At 38.2% G+C, this 15,203-nt stretch overlaps 1 protein-coding gene across 50 annotated transcripts in view; it reads left to right on the top strand.

The window, feature by feature from the left end:
- The window catches only part of C2CD5 (C2 calcium dependent domain containing 5), an 89,816-nt gene that overhangs the window by 24,501 nt on the left and 50,112 nt on the right, over positions 1–15,203 (top strand). For 47 of the 50 annotated variants that reach the window (XM_083461011.1, XM_083461014.1, XM_083460989.1 and 44 more), the window contains 2 exons: positions 711–796; positions 6,228–6,336. In XM_083461011.1, coding sequence (XP_083317137.1) covers positions 711–796; positions 6,228–6,336 — 195 coding nt within the window. Of the gene's footprint in view, positions 1–710; positions 797–6,227; positions 6,337–12,136; positions 12,203–15,203 lie in introns of all 50 variants that reach the window. The other 3 variants (XM_083461020.1, XM_083460997.1, XM_083461007.1) reach the window with 1 other exon arrangement.

Below are 15,203 nucleotides of genomic sequence, written 5' to 3'. Positions count from 1 at the left end.
GTTTGCCTTTCTAAATGCTCTGGGCTCATGTGAATATCATATAGTGCAAATTTTTAGGAACCCACATAAACTCTAAAGTTTAGACCACTGTTGTGGTGCAAAAATGTTCTATTACTCTGAAACTTTTGAAAAGAGAAGTACATAAATAATCCAATTAATGTCAGGAGAAGAGAGTCACAATCTTTTGCCAACAGTACACTGAAACCTCTAAAACGATAGGTTTTATTTATCCACAATTTATGAGCATGCTGACAGATTTTTTTATTCTAATTGATGACCTGCTTGTAAAAGTTAGAGCTTGAAGCCTGAAGTTCCCAGTATTATCAGTGAAAGAAAGAACAAACTATGTTTAAATCTTTTGACCTTCTACAATTTTATTTCTATCTACACTAAACCCCTTTTAATTTTTCCATACATGTTGATGGAAAATTTTGCCATCTTTTTGCTGCATTGGATAAATAAAAATAAACTTTGTAGGTCTTCTCTACAATTAGAAATAAAAAGACTGACACATTGTATTTATCAAAATATGTTTTTTTGTGTGCAAAAGGTACATGGTAAATGATTTTGGCTTTCTGAATCTTGCAAGTTTGACCTTTCATAATTCTTACATTTGCATGTATATGCCATGTTTTTTAAATAAAAATTCAGTATAATATATTATTTAGCTGTTTGATATGACTGCTTACTTACATGCTGATATCCTTTAGGAATGGGCAGTGGGAGTGCTGGAAAAGAAGGGGGGCCATTAAAAGCTCTGTTAAGACAGCAAACTCAGACGGCTTTGGAGCAAAGGGTAAGAAAAGCATGATAATCCTATTTTTAACTTGCATGTCTGAACCCGTCACTGTGGAAATGTCTCTTTATCAACTGCTAATTTCCTTGTTCATTAAACAACTGTTATCTCCTTGTGTTGATCCTGAACTGTATGGGATTTAATCCTTGTTCAGATGCGAGAATTAGATATCCAAAGCAAGGACATGCCATGGAGTATTCCACCATAAGTATGTACAGTATTATGTGTTTCTGTCCTTTCTCACAATTTGATAAACACTGTTGGATATCCATACTCAGACTCTAGAAAGCTCTAAAACAGAATTTAAAAAGCTAAATCTTCATGTAAATGAATTTGTGTGCCATGTCAAAGCAGCTATAACCTCCTCACCTGCTCCCTAAGCTTGTATTTTTAAGTGGCTATGAACTAGAACTATAAGCACATTCTGTCTAATGCAGCCTTTCTGAACCTGTAGGTCTCCAGATGTTGTTGAACTACAACTCCCATCACCCCTAGCTAGCAGGGCCAGAGCTCAGGGATGATGGGAGTTGTAGTCCAACAACATCTGGGGACCCACAGGTTGAGAACCGCTGGCCTAATGGATCTAAACTCAACTGGATACCTGCACCTAAATTCTTTGTGAATTTCTGATTTCTTCACTAAAGACAAACTTTTACTTGGGTTTAGAGGACTGTACCAAATGTTATATACTTAACACTGTATATGCACACACCATTAAAATGTGGATTAATTCTAAAATGAATAGCAACATTAAGTTTGTATAAGTTGGATGATTCTCTTTTCATTTCTTGTGTTACCCATTGCTAAGGGAGGATCGCCTCATAGGTTCTGTAGAAGGCGGGTATGTTCCAAATCATTGTGTGACATTTCTTTTAAGCCCTCTCTTTTTGTGTTAATTTTATTTTGAAAACCCCATTCGAGTTTGGAGTTACATTTTAGGAATTTGGGATTATTTGTTAATAGTATTATTTCCAGATTCCCTTTAGAATCCTTCGGATGCAAATTTATAAAGATTTCTCCTCAGATCATTTAACAAATCCAAATCCTCCTGCTTAACCAATAGTCCGCATGACTGTACATTTCATTTAACTTTTCATTTCATTTAAATAGCAATTCATATTGTTTATTTTGTAATGTTTAATTTGAAAATAAACTAACGCAAAAAGGAAGTTTTTACCCTGTGCCCCTGTCTTAGTAATTTAAATGTTTTGTGGGTTTTTATATGTTGTTCGGGTTGACAAACTTTATTTTTATTTTAAACTCCCGTTGCAAGCTTTTAATACTTTGATGAATTCTTTATTAATATGTTTATAAGTCATGAACAATCATTATAAATGAGATACAACTTTGAAAAAGGCTAGGCTTAAAATGTATCTTTAAAAATGCCCTACACCTTCACACCAAAGAGTATTCATATAAACTCTGTGTGATGGTACATTGTGGGTCTAACTGGAATAGTTGAAATATGCTTTAATTTTACATCTGCTTCTGTTTTCCCCTCTCCAATCAAACCATTTGTTAGTCATCTGTAGTGCAACAAACCAAGTGTTACAGCTATGTTTCTTCTATTGATTTTTGTGTGGATTACGCAGAAGTGTTTGTCCCTGTAGCCTGTACCAGTTTTAGGGGTTAGATTATAAGCCAGTAATGTGGCTAGGAAATAATTTCCAGGGGCTGGTTCTAATGTTACATTCACTACTTCAGTGTATCTGAAGAAGTGTGCATGCACACGAAAGCTTATACCAAGAACTAACTTAGTTGGTTTTTAAGGTGCTACAGGAAGGAATTTTTTTTTATTTTTACTTAAGGAATGTAAGAAAATGGCTGAAGATACATTAATGTTTGTTCTGAATTATTATATGTGCAAAAATATACTCCCAATACTAAGAGAATAATACCATGGCAGTGAACAGCTTAAAATCAACAATAAAATTACATTCATAAAACAAGTACTGTACAAAAAACTCTACAAATCAGCAATCATTTTAATACTTCAACATAGTAGGATTACCTCTCAGAGTAGGCCTAGGTGAACAGATGAGTTGGATTAAAGGGACATCTAGTTCAAAACTCTTCTCTCCTAAAGCAGCCCCCTAGATGTCCCCAGGTGTCTCTCAAATGGGAAATAGTATAAGCAAAGTCTTAGATTGCTCATATATACTGGTATGCTGTGTTGTGCGATTGCACAGCTGGCTTTCTATTTATTTATTTTTTAAAAACCCATTGACTTATAGTACAAGGAACTGGAGTGGAAATGGGTTGAGAGCTCTTGTGAGATGATTTATTGTTGATGTCTCCTGTGCAAATGCATTTTGCAGTCTTTCTATTATGCCTTTTTAATTGGAATACACGGGACGTAGGGCTCTTGTTGGCTATTGGTCATGAAACCTCTACATTTGGAGACTATATATCTCTGAATATCAGGACTAAATATAATTAGAAGTCATGAGATTAAAATGTAGATGGCATGGGACAGGCCTATGTATCATGAGCTAGAATATGGCAGATGCCAAAATTACGGTTGGTTTATATATTGATCTTGTTTGCAAATTACACTAAACCATGGTTTGTGTTGCAAGGAAGAGCTGTAGTGAGTCTTGGGCTCATGCCCTCTCCCATCTTGTTTCAGGCATGGAGAGCAGAAACTTCTGTTTTAGATTATCCACAGTTTAGCATTATATCCAAAGCCTAAACAGTGGATAATCTTAACTGTGCTTAGTGAAAACAAGTCAGTTTCATAAGCTATGCTTTGAAATTGTCTTGTTTCCAATCCCCGTAGTTAAGACTGACCACAGTTTGTCAAGGTTTGGGCAACACAACAAAATGTGGTTAATGTAAAACAGAAGAAAAACTTATGAATGCCTCCTCACTGCCACCCTGGAGGAAGATGATGGTGGTGGGGGAACACACAGGCCAAAGGCTTGCTGCAGATCATCCTCATGGTTTAGCATTACAAGCAAATAATTCATTGTGTGTTTGAACTGGAAAAAAATGAGATGGCTTGAAATAATCATGGTAATGCAGGCTTAGAAGTTGCAAGAGTTGAATATCTTTTTTATTTTCCTTGTTCTTATCTCTTATTTCTATTTCCCATCTCATTTTAGAACTGCCTATGAATTCTTGTGGGTTAGATATCTAGCTCTTTAAAAATACCATACCTCTCAGCAAAAGCAAATATTCTGAAATGCTAAGAATTGCATATTTTCTTTTCAGACTTTTAGAAGGTTTTTCAAAGTTTGTGCTTGGCTTGTTAATGGCTTCTTGGCTTCTTCCATGCTCCCCCTCTTTGTACTGCTTTTTATAATCTAAGGAAGAATGTTAATGCTATGTAACTGAATCAGTAGATTATCCAGATTGTGAGCTTTATAGTATGAAAGTAGAGGCATCTGTCATTTTTCATGTCATAGTGTAAGATGTGATAATGATTATTTTCTCTTTTCCTTTGCACTTACCAATCATAGGAACATTATGAAATAAACCATTGTTGCATGAACTTCCATTTATTTTTTGCATTGATGCTGTAGAACTGGCAAATGGAAACCCATCTTCTTTCCCCCCATAAACATGCTATATATTATTGTGTGCAGATCTGCATTAGATGAACCCATTTGGGGCCATCCCTGTTTAGAGACAAAAAGATAATCTTGCATAAAAGATACAGTAGAACTCTTGTTATCTGAATCTTATTCTCTAGATTCAGTTTTATTCCTTAAGTAGAGTAGCCATGTTCAAGAAAAAACTTCGTGAGACATTTTAAAGTTGCATTTCTCTTTATTATTCTTTATGGGTTTTTGTTTGTAAATTCCATTTGTTTATGGGCTGTGTGACCACACAGAACATTTTCAGTTGCCCAGAAATTTCTGCTTGCTGGAGTCAAGACTCCCCCCCCCCCCTTATCTTTGCATCTCTCTGAACATTAGCCTTGTGGTTTTGGAAAGAGTGGTGCTACTCCTCTACTTGTGCTTCATGTTCAGACCCATTCCTGCCATCCCTTTCCTCTTTCCTATCCATTCATTTCCTACTTGTAGCCCTTCTCCTCCTGCCCTCTTGTGTCTGGAAAGCAGATGTACATGATTTGAACTTAAGGTTGCAATGGGAAGGGGAACTGCAGCCTGCAATCACCTAGTGTGCCTAAACCTAATTTATGCCAATGCATGGGTGTTTCATGCTGTGTTAGGGATCAATAATGCCTGTAAAATAATTTTAACTTGACCACCATTCCCAGTATTGTGGGTATATTTGCCTCTTGGTCATGGGAGACTAATCAAATAATATTTTCCTAAGGCTTCTTCTCAAACATCCTGTTGCCCTGGGCTCCTGGAATAAATAATAATAAGGCATAATAAGAATATTTTCTGAAATGATGGCCCCAAATTAATTTACTGTGTTTCTGGATGTGCTTAATGAAATAAAGCACTCTAGCAGCTGAATCTCATGAGCTGCAGAAACAGTGACAACAGTCATTATCATAATAGCACAAGGTACATCATTACACTAGCATTGTAGATCGAAATTTCATGACAAACATGGGGGATCATGGTGCCACTGTAATATGACCTGATTGAAGTTAAGGAAAAATCCAGGACTTTATTAGGTCCTAGATTCAGTATTTTTCAATACATTCTCCTCTCAGAGTAAAAAGACTGTTTAGCACCTATTAAAGCATTTATTTGTCTTTTAATTGCCATAGTATAATGACTCTTTGAGGTCCTGTTTCTGCAAAATAATGGCAAAGTCCCTGCATAGTGTATTTGTTTTTTATGAGGGGAAAAATATGGAGGGTAAAGAAGATACTTAACTGCCAGAACAAAGATAGACTATAGGATTCCCAGCACAATTCAATGAGCATTTACTTAGAAGTAAATTACTGGTTTCCATGTGATTTAAACCCAGTATGGTTTCAACAGCAGCTATAGTAGTAGTAATTAATGTCTTGAGCTCCCTGGAAGAAAGGAAGGGTAAGAATGTAAGAATTAAATGTAATTAAATGTAAGAATTAAACAGGACTTACAAGTAAACACCACTAGGATCAGGCTCTAAGTCTCCTAATAATATCTCTACAATACTCCCTAATCCCTCTTAATGTACTCACTAGTACATTTTATTGAGTCCAGCACGATGTACCCATTCTGGGCTTTAGGATTCTAGTGTCACAATATATAGTTAACATCCCGGCCCAGGAGCAGCATTATGAGGGGGAAAGTAGTGTCTTAACTGCTTTTGAGATGTCTGCTAACCCCACAGCGTGTTGGGTCTGTGGATGGCATACATTTTGCTTGTTTAATGCATAGTGTAAATCTTTAAAAAGCATTTTGCCAACTGTTCTGCTTTGCCTGTGTTTCAAGAGATACTTGCATGTTGATTGGTGAACAATAGGCCAAGCCCTTAAGATCAACTATAATTTCTTCCTTTTTTCTTCTTATCGGAACAGGAATTTCCTTTTTTTACTTTGACGGCCTTTCCTTCAGGCTTCCTTCTTCATGTAGGCGGTGTTGTCAGTGCTCGCTCAGTGAAGCTCCTGGATCGCATTCACAATCCTGGTATGTTGCAGGAATAAATCTTGATATTCTGTTGTGACCTTGACACTCTGTATATTTATATATATTTATTGGAGGTAAGACCTTGCAAAATGTTTTGAAGTGAAATGAACAAAGCTTTAGCAAGACTTTTCCCCAACAGCCTTCTTGTAAATGTTTTCAATGTCATCGAGCTATTTAATTATAATGCCAGTGATATATAACATCAGAATCAATGACAGAACTGAATTCTCAAATTGTAAATCTTATTAGGACTCTCAAGAGAAAGTGTTCAAGTGCAAACTTGGATGTTTTTCTGTTTCAGCTCTTTTTAAATGTTTGAAAGTTGGCTATTGAGGATTCTTCCAGAACCTAGGAACAGCATGTCTAATTTTTTGTGTGATGAATCAAGGAAAATTGCATAAATTATCCTGAGATTTCCCTAGAATATTCTCTAAACATGAACAGAGTAAGATTTGGAAGTGAGGAATTCCATTTTTCAGCAAGTTAGAGGCAAGAGGTTAGAAATGGCCTTATTCAAATGGTGAGCTCCCAGCCTCTGGTCTGTTCCTCTTAGAACTAGAAAGCAAGTGTTTTTCCATGTAGCATTACCCCTAGTCCCAGTCTAATCTTTTTTTCCACTGGGCTTTAGTTAAGATAGGAAAGGCTGTAAGTTAGAGTTTGGTGGTGTCCCGTTTACTCTAGACAAGCAGAGAAAGAGGAGCAAAAGAGGTTAGTGTTGGAGATCCCAGAGGGAATAATTCCCTAGACCAGGGGTAGTCAACCTTTTTATACCTACCGCCCATTAATGCATCTTTCTTGATGGTAAAATTTCCTTATCGTCCACCAGTGCTCGATGGAAGGAGGATTCAGCTTGTGCCGTAGAACCCCCTACCGCCCACCTAGAATCCTGAAATGCCCATTAGTGGGTGGTAGGCACCAGGTTGACAACCCCTGCCCTAGACTCCTCCCTTAAGGAAACATTTCACTCTGCTTTTCCTTGGATAGATTCAAAGTGTGATCCTGGGAACTTAGTTGCCCTTTCCCCAATCAGGAACTTAAGCTTGAGCCTTCAGCAGTAGCCTCAGTTAGGCCACACATATCAGTTTCTTTAGACTCGCAGCAAAGACTACAACCCCGCTTCAGTCTCCTGTTAATCAGAGTAAGCTGTGGAGCCCTGTGGACTCGGGAAGGAGGGAAGGACTAAAGCTTAAGGTCCTAAAGGAAAAGGAGCAAGTGCCATTAATGCCACAAATCTAATTGTAAACATAAAAAATAAGAGTTATCTGGTGGGCACCAGGACACAACCAGATGAGATTGTATTCTTCCTGTTGCTTGAGGCAGGAAAACTCCAAAGGAAGGTCTCAGCCCTCTGGGAATGTCAGTTTGTTTTCCCACCTCAGTTGCAGCAGATCTATATTCACTTACTGCTCTTCTGGCCTTTGCTCCCAGTTCACTGAGTTGTCATTTTCACTGTTTCTGAGACTTCGGAGTGATTGCACTTACTGTGTTTCAATGTTTCAGTGTGTTGGGAATTTTATTTTCAGTCAGTTGTCAGTTAAATTACCTCATTGTGGTGTGCCTCTTATTAACTGCCCTGCTACCTTTCCTATTTAATTGAGATCCTGCTTATTCAAATTAACTGAGTCTTTTAATTCATTCCTCTCATTTATTAATTCATTATTCCTCTCAATTCATTAATTGTGAAAATTGATTTTACTTGAATAATTATTTTGCTTGATTGAAGAAATTAACCGAACCCTTAAAAAAGCACAACCTCCCATTTATAATCCTTCTCGACTCCCCTATCTTGCTGCTTGGTAAAGGCTGTGAACAGTTTTAGGTAAAGGTAAAGGGGACCCCTGACCATTAGGTCCAGTCATGACTGACTCTGGGGTTGCTGCACTCATCTCGCTTTATTGGCCGAGGGAGCCGGCGTACAGCTTCCAGGTCATGTGGCCTGCATGACTACGCTGCTTCTGGCGAACCAGAGCAGCGCACGGAAACACCGTTTACCTTCCCACCGGAGCGGTACCTCTTTATCTACTTGCACTTTGACGTGCTTTTGAACTGCTAGGTTGGCAGGAGCAGGGACCGAGCAACGGGAGCTCATCCAGTTGCAGGGATTCAAACCGCTGACCTTCCGATTGGCAAGCCCTAGGCTCTGTGGTTTAGACCACAGCGCCACCCGTGTCCCTGCAGTTCTACTGACTGCTAAATACCTTGTGCTTTAAAGAAAGGTTCCTCTGCCTTTGTGCAGGGACTATATTGATAGAGGGCATAGTAGCACCAATGGCCCAATTCCTATCAAGAAACAAGGTGTTGGAACCAAGTCAACAAGGCATGCAAATAGATGTCTGCCACTTGAAGGTGAAGCAGCACACCATGACCAGCCCCACAGTAGCAGTGGCAGCAGTGGGCAAGGAGATGGTATAGAACCTGAGTGGCCAGCAGCGGGCAGAGGAGGTGGCCATCAGCTTCAGAGCATGTGTACAGGCAAGCCAGATACAATGGTGAATGTCAGCAAACACCAGTGATGAGAAACGTTCTGCAGATGATAGAGGATCTGGGTCAGCCCCAGATCAACAGGTCTTGTTGAATTCTGATAGCTCTTCAGGGTTTATGGCTATGGATTTTGAAGAACCCCCCTTGCCTGTAGCTCCAGTGTTTATGAGTGCTTCAATGCAATTCAGTTGCTTTGTCTGTATAAACAAGAAAATCTACTACTCCCTCTGCTCAGTGTATTGTACAGCAGTCAGCTGTTATTTTCTCCTAACACCTGTCACATTAAAACTAACACACTAATGACTGAGATTTCAGCAGAATTAGTCATAGCAAAACAGTATTTCTACCACCACCCTTCCTAGGTGAGTTTCAGCTTGCATTTTATCTGACATACATGTCAACTGTCACTGCAGACTTTGAGGCCCATTCCATAGGGACTGTTGCCACTTCAGCAGCATTTTTCCACTAACATACCTCTTCAGGAGGTTTGTGGGGCAGCCACTTGAGCTAGTCCGAGCTCAATTACTAGGAATTATAAGAATTAAGATAAACATTTATAAGAATTACTAGGAATTATAAGAATTAAGATAAACATTTCTGCAGAGGCTGCATTTGGGAGGTGAATACTTCCGTGGGATCTTCCTACATATTAAGCAGCCAGCACCTACCCATAGATGTCAGGGTTAGCTTTAGAGCATCCCGCTTTATGGTGTCTAGTGCCTACTAGAAAAGGGACTATTGGTTCTATATGAAAGGTGTTTTTGAGTGGCCACTAGAACATTCACAATACATCCTAGACTGACTGTCAAGCTTATAGTTAAGATTTGGTGTTAGGTGTGGACTGTCCATATAGTAACCTTGTGTCTTTATATGTTATATGTAGTTGTCTTAATTTTTGGCTGTGGTGTTTGTTAGTTGAATGGTTGGTCTTAGTATTAAGCAGTTTTTGCACTTGGCCAGAAGGTGAACTGACATTCTAACGGAAACTCCAAGGGAGGGATAAGAGATTGCTTTCTCTGGAGTGATAACATTTTCCCACCTCAAGCAATGGAAGGACCACAATCCCACTTGGTGGTATCCTAGTGCCCACTCAGAAACACCCTTCAGATCAGTCCCTTTTCTTCTAATTCCTTCTTATTCTTCTGTACTGTTCCTGCTCTAAGGAGTTCTGGAGAAGACTGGATAGTTATGGGAAAGGCAAAGAGCCAATTAAGTATTCTTCATGTGGAACTTTTCCTAATATTAACTGTTCCACAGATCCTGTCCATATGATGAGGGCAACTCAACTCCAAAACCTTCATCCTCAATAAAGGGGGAACTCTAGTAGTGGGACAGCTCCTGTAAAACAGGGACTCTATTTAAGCTTATTAAAAGGGGGAACCTCTCCAGTTTCAATAGTACTGAATGCAAAAAAGATAGTTGCTTTCCCTTAGAAGTACTTTGAGAGAATTATCACTTAAGGTAGTGGATTCACAGGCTCCTTTTACTTCCTAGCCTCTGGAAATAACCAAAGTATTTCCTGGTTCTATGCAATCATTTTTTCAAGTTTCATTTCCACCCTTCCTTGCCCAGGTTTTGGTCTGAATGGAAGACTCCATTAGCAGCAAAACCTAGAAACAAGTTGAGATATTGATTGTGTCCCCTTCCTAAGGACATCTCTAATCCTTTAATAGCCCCTAAAGTGGATGCTTCTGTCATTGACTTGTTTTCTATGACAGTTTGCATTGATTTGTAATTGATTTCCTAGCAAGGTAAATGTCAGAAAGGTAAATGTACCCCCAGAAGAAGCTTTATGTCATGACAGCTGCTCGTAAGGCATTGACTGCAGGAATCAGTTTGTTTCTGTGGGCTAATCAGCCAGCATCACTTCTGATAACCTGTTTTTTGATGGTCTTGGTAAGCTGTTCTTGGTATCAGCTTGGGATCAAATGCTATTCTGCATGCCTTCAGATTGTTTTGTGTGAACCACAGTGGCTAATATGGTTGCTTGGCTTGGTCACCAGAAGGGCCCTCTGTCCATGTCCAAAGAGAGGAGATTCTTTCTTACTTGGTAGGTCTCCGTTTTGATAAATTTCATATCACCCAGTCCATTTCCAACTAGGTATAGACATAGGTATAAATAGATGGTTCTTGTTTCTGTTTTTCTCCTTGATGAAGTCTTGTGTTTTGGTGTTGTAGACTGAGGACTGGGAGCCTTTTCTTTTGGGTAAGGTCATTTTCTATGTCTAACTTTTGGAAGAAGAGGACTTCCCACTTCAAAAAATTTCCTCTGTTCCTGTCCAGATTGGATAGTGGTCAGATCAGACACAATCTCCGTTTTGCCTCTAACCAATAAAGATACGCCCATGTCCAAGCAACAGATCTTGTGCGTATCTGTGGAGGTAATACCTAGTCAGCATGCGAAAGGGACAGCTGCCTGTGGGGCATTCCCCTGTTTCTAGCAGTTCAGTGGGCCCAGGTTGTGTGCATTGGTCTGGCCCTGTTTGGAGAGTAGATGATTTATGCCTAATGTTGCACTTGTAGAGAGAGCCTTCTTATTCAGTTGAGACCCCATCGCTTCCAACATGCAATTAGTTCCAGCCAAGTTTTTTCTGCTGTGAAATTTTAAATGTTTTATACATTAGCCACAAAAAGTTGAAATATAGCCATTTAAGTACTTTTCCCTTTTCATGTCTCAATAGATTAATGAATCCTACATAACCTGAGAAAATCTCTGTGTAGCATGAAAAGAGAAAGGACAATTTCATTGGAATATTTTCCAATCTAATTTCCTGTTAAGAAAAAAAAAACATTTAAAAAATAAAAGAAAAGTGCTTCATAAGAAAGCAAAGGAAAATCTAGAGGCAGGTGAGAGATGCTTGTGCTGATAAAATGCTAATATTGGCTATTCAAAAATGGTTTCTCACAGAACTGAAGCAACACAGTAGTTCTGCAACTGTCCTGCCATTTGCTGTCTTCCTTTAAAACGTTATGCTATCATTTCTGCTCAAATAATATTAACTGATAATTCAAGAGAGAAATACATGAACTGCCAGATGAATAAGTAGGGAAACATAGAAAAGGACTTTTGAAGCATGGTATTGGTAATTGCGTTAATCTTTTTTTTACTTGATAAATATAGCTAGAATAATACAGCATGATCCTTCCATCCTTCCTTTTCTATTTTCACTCTCTTATTAACTTTGCTGTCTGTGTCTTTCCAGTTCCTGTGGAGTGGTATTAATCAGTTGTGTTCTTGTTGGTGGTGTGCTGTTTTTTTTCTTTCTTGCTTTCACTATTCTGCTAAAACTGATCTACTAATTTGCTGTTTTGAACTCAGCCTTTGTCGGAATTATGGGTAACACAAGATCATACAAACTGCTAGACTGGAATAGTTTCAATTCAGGTATTTTATTAGTCATTCAGTACTACATACGCTGACAGAAATTATGGCAGCTCAGTGAAGTCTGTTTAGAAAAACGGTAGCTTGTTACCAAGTTAATATTTCAAATTTTAATTATTTTTTATCTTGAAAATTTGCAAAAGAATTTTCAGTTTCAGAATGTTAAACCCTACCATTAAATTAAATCTGATTTAGTTCCTTGAGAGCCTCCCTCAGCCAACCCTTTGCACCCAGATAAATCTAATGAGGTCATGCTCCATGTTCTGTCATTTGTGGAAGGGTCTCTTCTGTGACATCTCCGTTAGAATGCCCTTCCCTGAGAGATAATGTTAACCTTTCGAAAGCAACCTAGGATCTTTTTGTCCCAACGGGCATTTGAGGACCTGGGGAGTATGTGGGTAGTTTTTGCTTCTGTTTGGGGGATTTTGAGAGATTTTTCAAAATGTATATCATGAGCCAAAGTGCTGGGAAGCTGAAGAACAGAGTGGAAATATAGCAACTGCCAAATTACCAAGCCAAATTCTTTTGACATAATGGAAAGCCCCTTGCATGCTGCAAAGTAACAACTTTTTATAAAAATTGCCATTTCATAACATTTTCCATTGGTAAGCCTAGAGACTGGCAGCCACCAGAGTCACATCTATAACCATGGTGTTATATTCTCTTGATTTTCTGTCTTATAGGGATGGGTGGGGAGAAGGGCGTCCATTGGAAATTGTATGCTTTCTTAAAAATCCATAAGATATATTTTTTTAAAGAAACACTTTATGAAAATGTATAATGGAAATAAAAGAGAGGAATCAGATAGTTCAGGGCCTAGGAAGTGCTATGTTCAGAAGTCTGAATGGTGAAGAAATACTTCTAGTGTACTAGTCTATACCTGAATAATGTAACTGAGTTTGAGGTTGGTAGGTCTTATGGGGAAGAATACTGTTGCAAGTACTTTAGTTCCATAATACAGTAATTTTGGAAGCACACACATGCAGCCCTTCCCATTTTGTAAGTGTGTGAATGGATGCATATAGGAATAAAAAGTTTGAATAACCTATTGGTATCAGAGAGAACAAAAGGGTAATTAAAACCATCTTCCAGTGACAAGGTTCAAAATACACACAGACACACCAAAATTGAATCAGCAAATCCATACCATATCGCCAGTATGGTAACAGTGTGAATGAACCTATGAAATTTAAAATGTTATAATTATTATGTTTTACTAATAGTAATTTAATTGTGTTAAAATTATTTGATTTCATTCCTGTTTTATAAAATAACTTTACACTTAGTGGGCTGCCTATATTTAACTTCTGAACACTTCTGATCCTTGCTTATAAAAAAGTCAAAGATGTTGTCCTGTGCCCACTAACCTTGCGAGTAAACCCATTAAACACAAAAGTGACTTACTTCTAGGTAGGCATTTATACTATTGCACTATAAGTTAACCATACAATGAATTCTTAATGAATGCCTGGATTTCAGCTCTTATACAGCAAGCAACATGCCTAAGCATCTTTGCATTTGCTATTCGGCAGGGGCAGGGGGGTACTTTAACATCCACCCACACTTATCGTGTAGTGTTTGCATAAAATAGCTTCTAATGAGTGCCTGATCTCAGATGAACCCATCATAGGAAATATGAGTCCTGGTTGCTAGAAAGTAAAGGAAAAACTACAGAGATTTCAAGGATTAGAAATGAGACAGAAACAGGAAATAAATGTGCACTAAATAGAGAAAAGCAGCAACTATTCAGGATTCTGGGGATTCCTAAATCCTGATGTCCAAAAAAAAGCACGCATGAGTCATAGGGCCACCTTCACTCATTAGCTGAATTCACTGAAAGCAAGAGCAATAATGTTGGCTCATCTCACAGAAAGTGCATAGAAGGTTGCCTACACATTTTGCTTTCTTGCATTCTAGGAAGGCTAGAGACTTACTTTAAAAAAAATGAAAGCTCACGAGTCTGGATCCCCTGGTAGTATGAGCCAATTGCACAATTCTAATCTGGCCATGGCTGATGTCCTGAGCTTCCTGATCAGGGCTTGTTCTCTTTTGTTTATCTAGACTTTCAGGATATGTCAGTTGGCTCTCCGAATAATACTGATTTAGTAGTTGATAAATCTAGAATTCTAATATTTCTTACTGTTTTGATTAAATGAATAAGCAAGTAAAAGATATTTGAAAAGAAACCAATTTATTGTTTTTAGTTTATTCTTAATATTTATTCTATATGAGCTCTGTAAACTGCTTTAATCTCTTAAGAAGCCCCACAGGGGGCCACTGGTCTGGAACTGGAGTAGGGTAGCTGAGTTTTGAAAGCAAACTTAGAAAGCTTGCTTAAAAGTGTAATTTAGATGGTAGATAGCCCAAGGTCTAATTGACCTTGGCAGCATTACAGAAATAACTTGGTGTAAACATTAACGGTCCTTGAACAATTTTTTCCAATCTATTAGACACCACAGAGTTTTTCACTGTGATGTTATCTTACTCTTCTGTCTCTGCATTTTATTTATTTTTTTGCAATGGCTGTGTTAACTTTTGAGGAACAGTTTTATCTCCAGCTTATATTCCCCTTATATCCAGCTTTTAAATGTTAAGCATACACAGCAGTTAAAAATTGTTTGGTCTTTGCATCATGCAACTACAATTTAACTTTCCTTGTATGAAGTTACTGTAGCTCTCATTTTCGTTAGTAATCTTCTCCCCTTGGAAATTGATGTTCATTTGGGATGTAGTGTTGCGGGTTGTTCAGCGAGCCCTAAGCCTTGTTGCTGTCACGAAGCATCTGTCAGTAGCCACAAGATCATCACCTTCAATTTAATTGTGAGGTCACTTAATGTTGGCAGTTAAAGCGGTTACCCATGATTCATGGTGGCATATGTGTCTATTAAGTTTATGGTTTATCTAATACAGTGAGTTCACAGTGAGTTCACTGAATATCAGAAAGAAACCCTTCAATCTGGAAGTACTATGTAGAATTTTATTTTCTGGAAATGGATCAGGATCA

The sequence above is a fragment of the Podarcis liolepis genome, assembly GCF_965112155.1.
Source record: "Podarcis liolepis genome assembly, chromosome: 10".
Lineage (NCBI taxonomy): Eukaryota > Metazoa > Chordata > Lepidosauria > Squamata > Lacertidae > Podarcis > Podarcis liolepis.
Note: the sequence above shows the minus strand (reverse complement) of the source record. Positions and strands in the feature narration are given on the sequence as shown.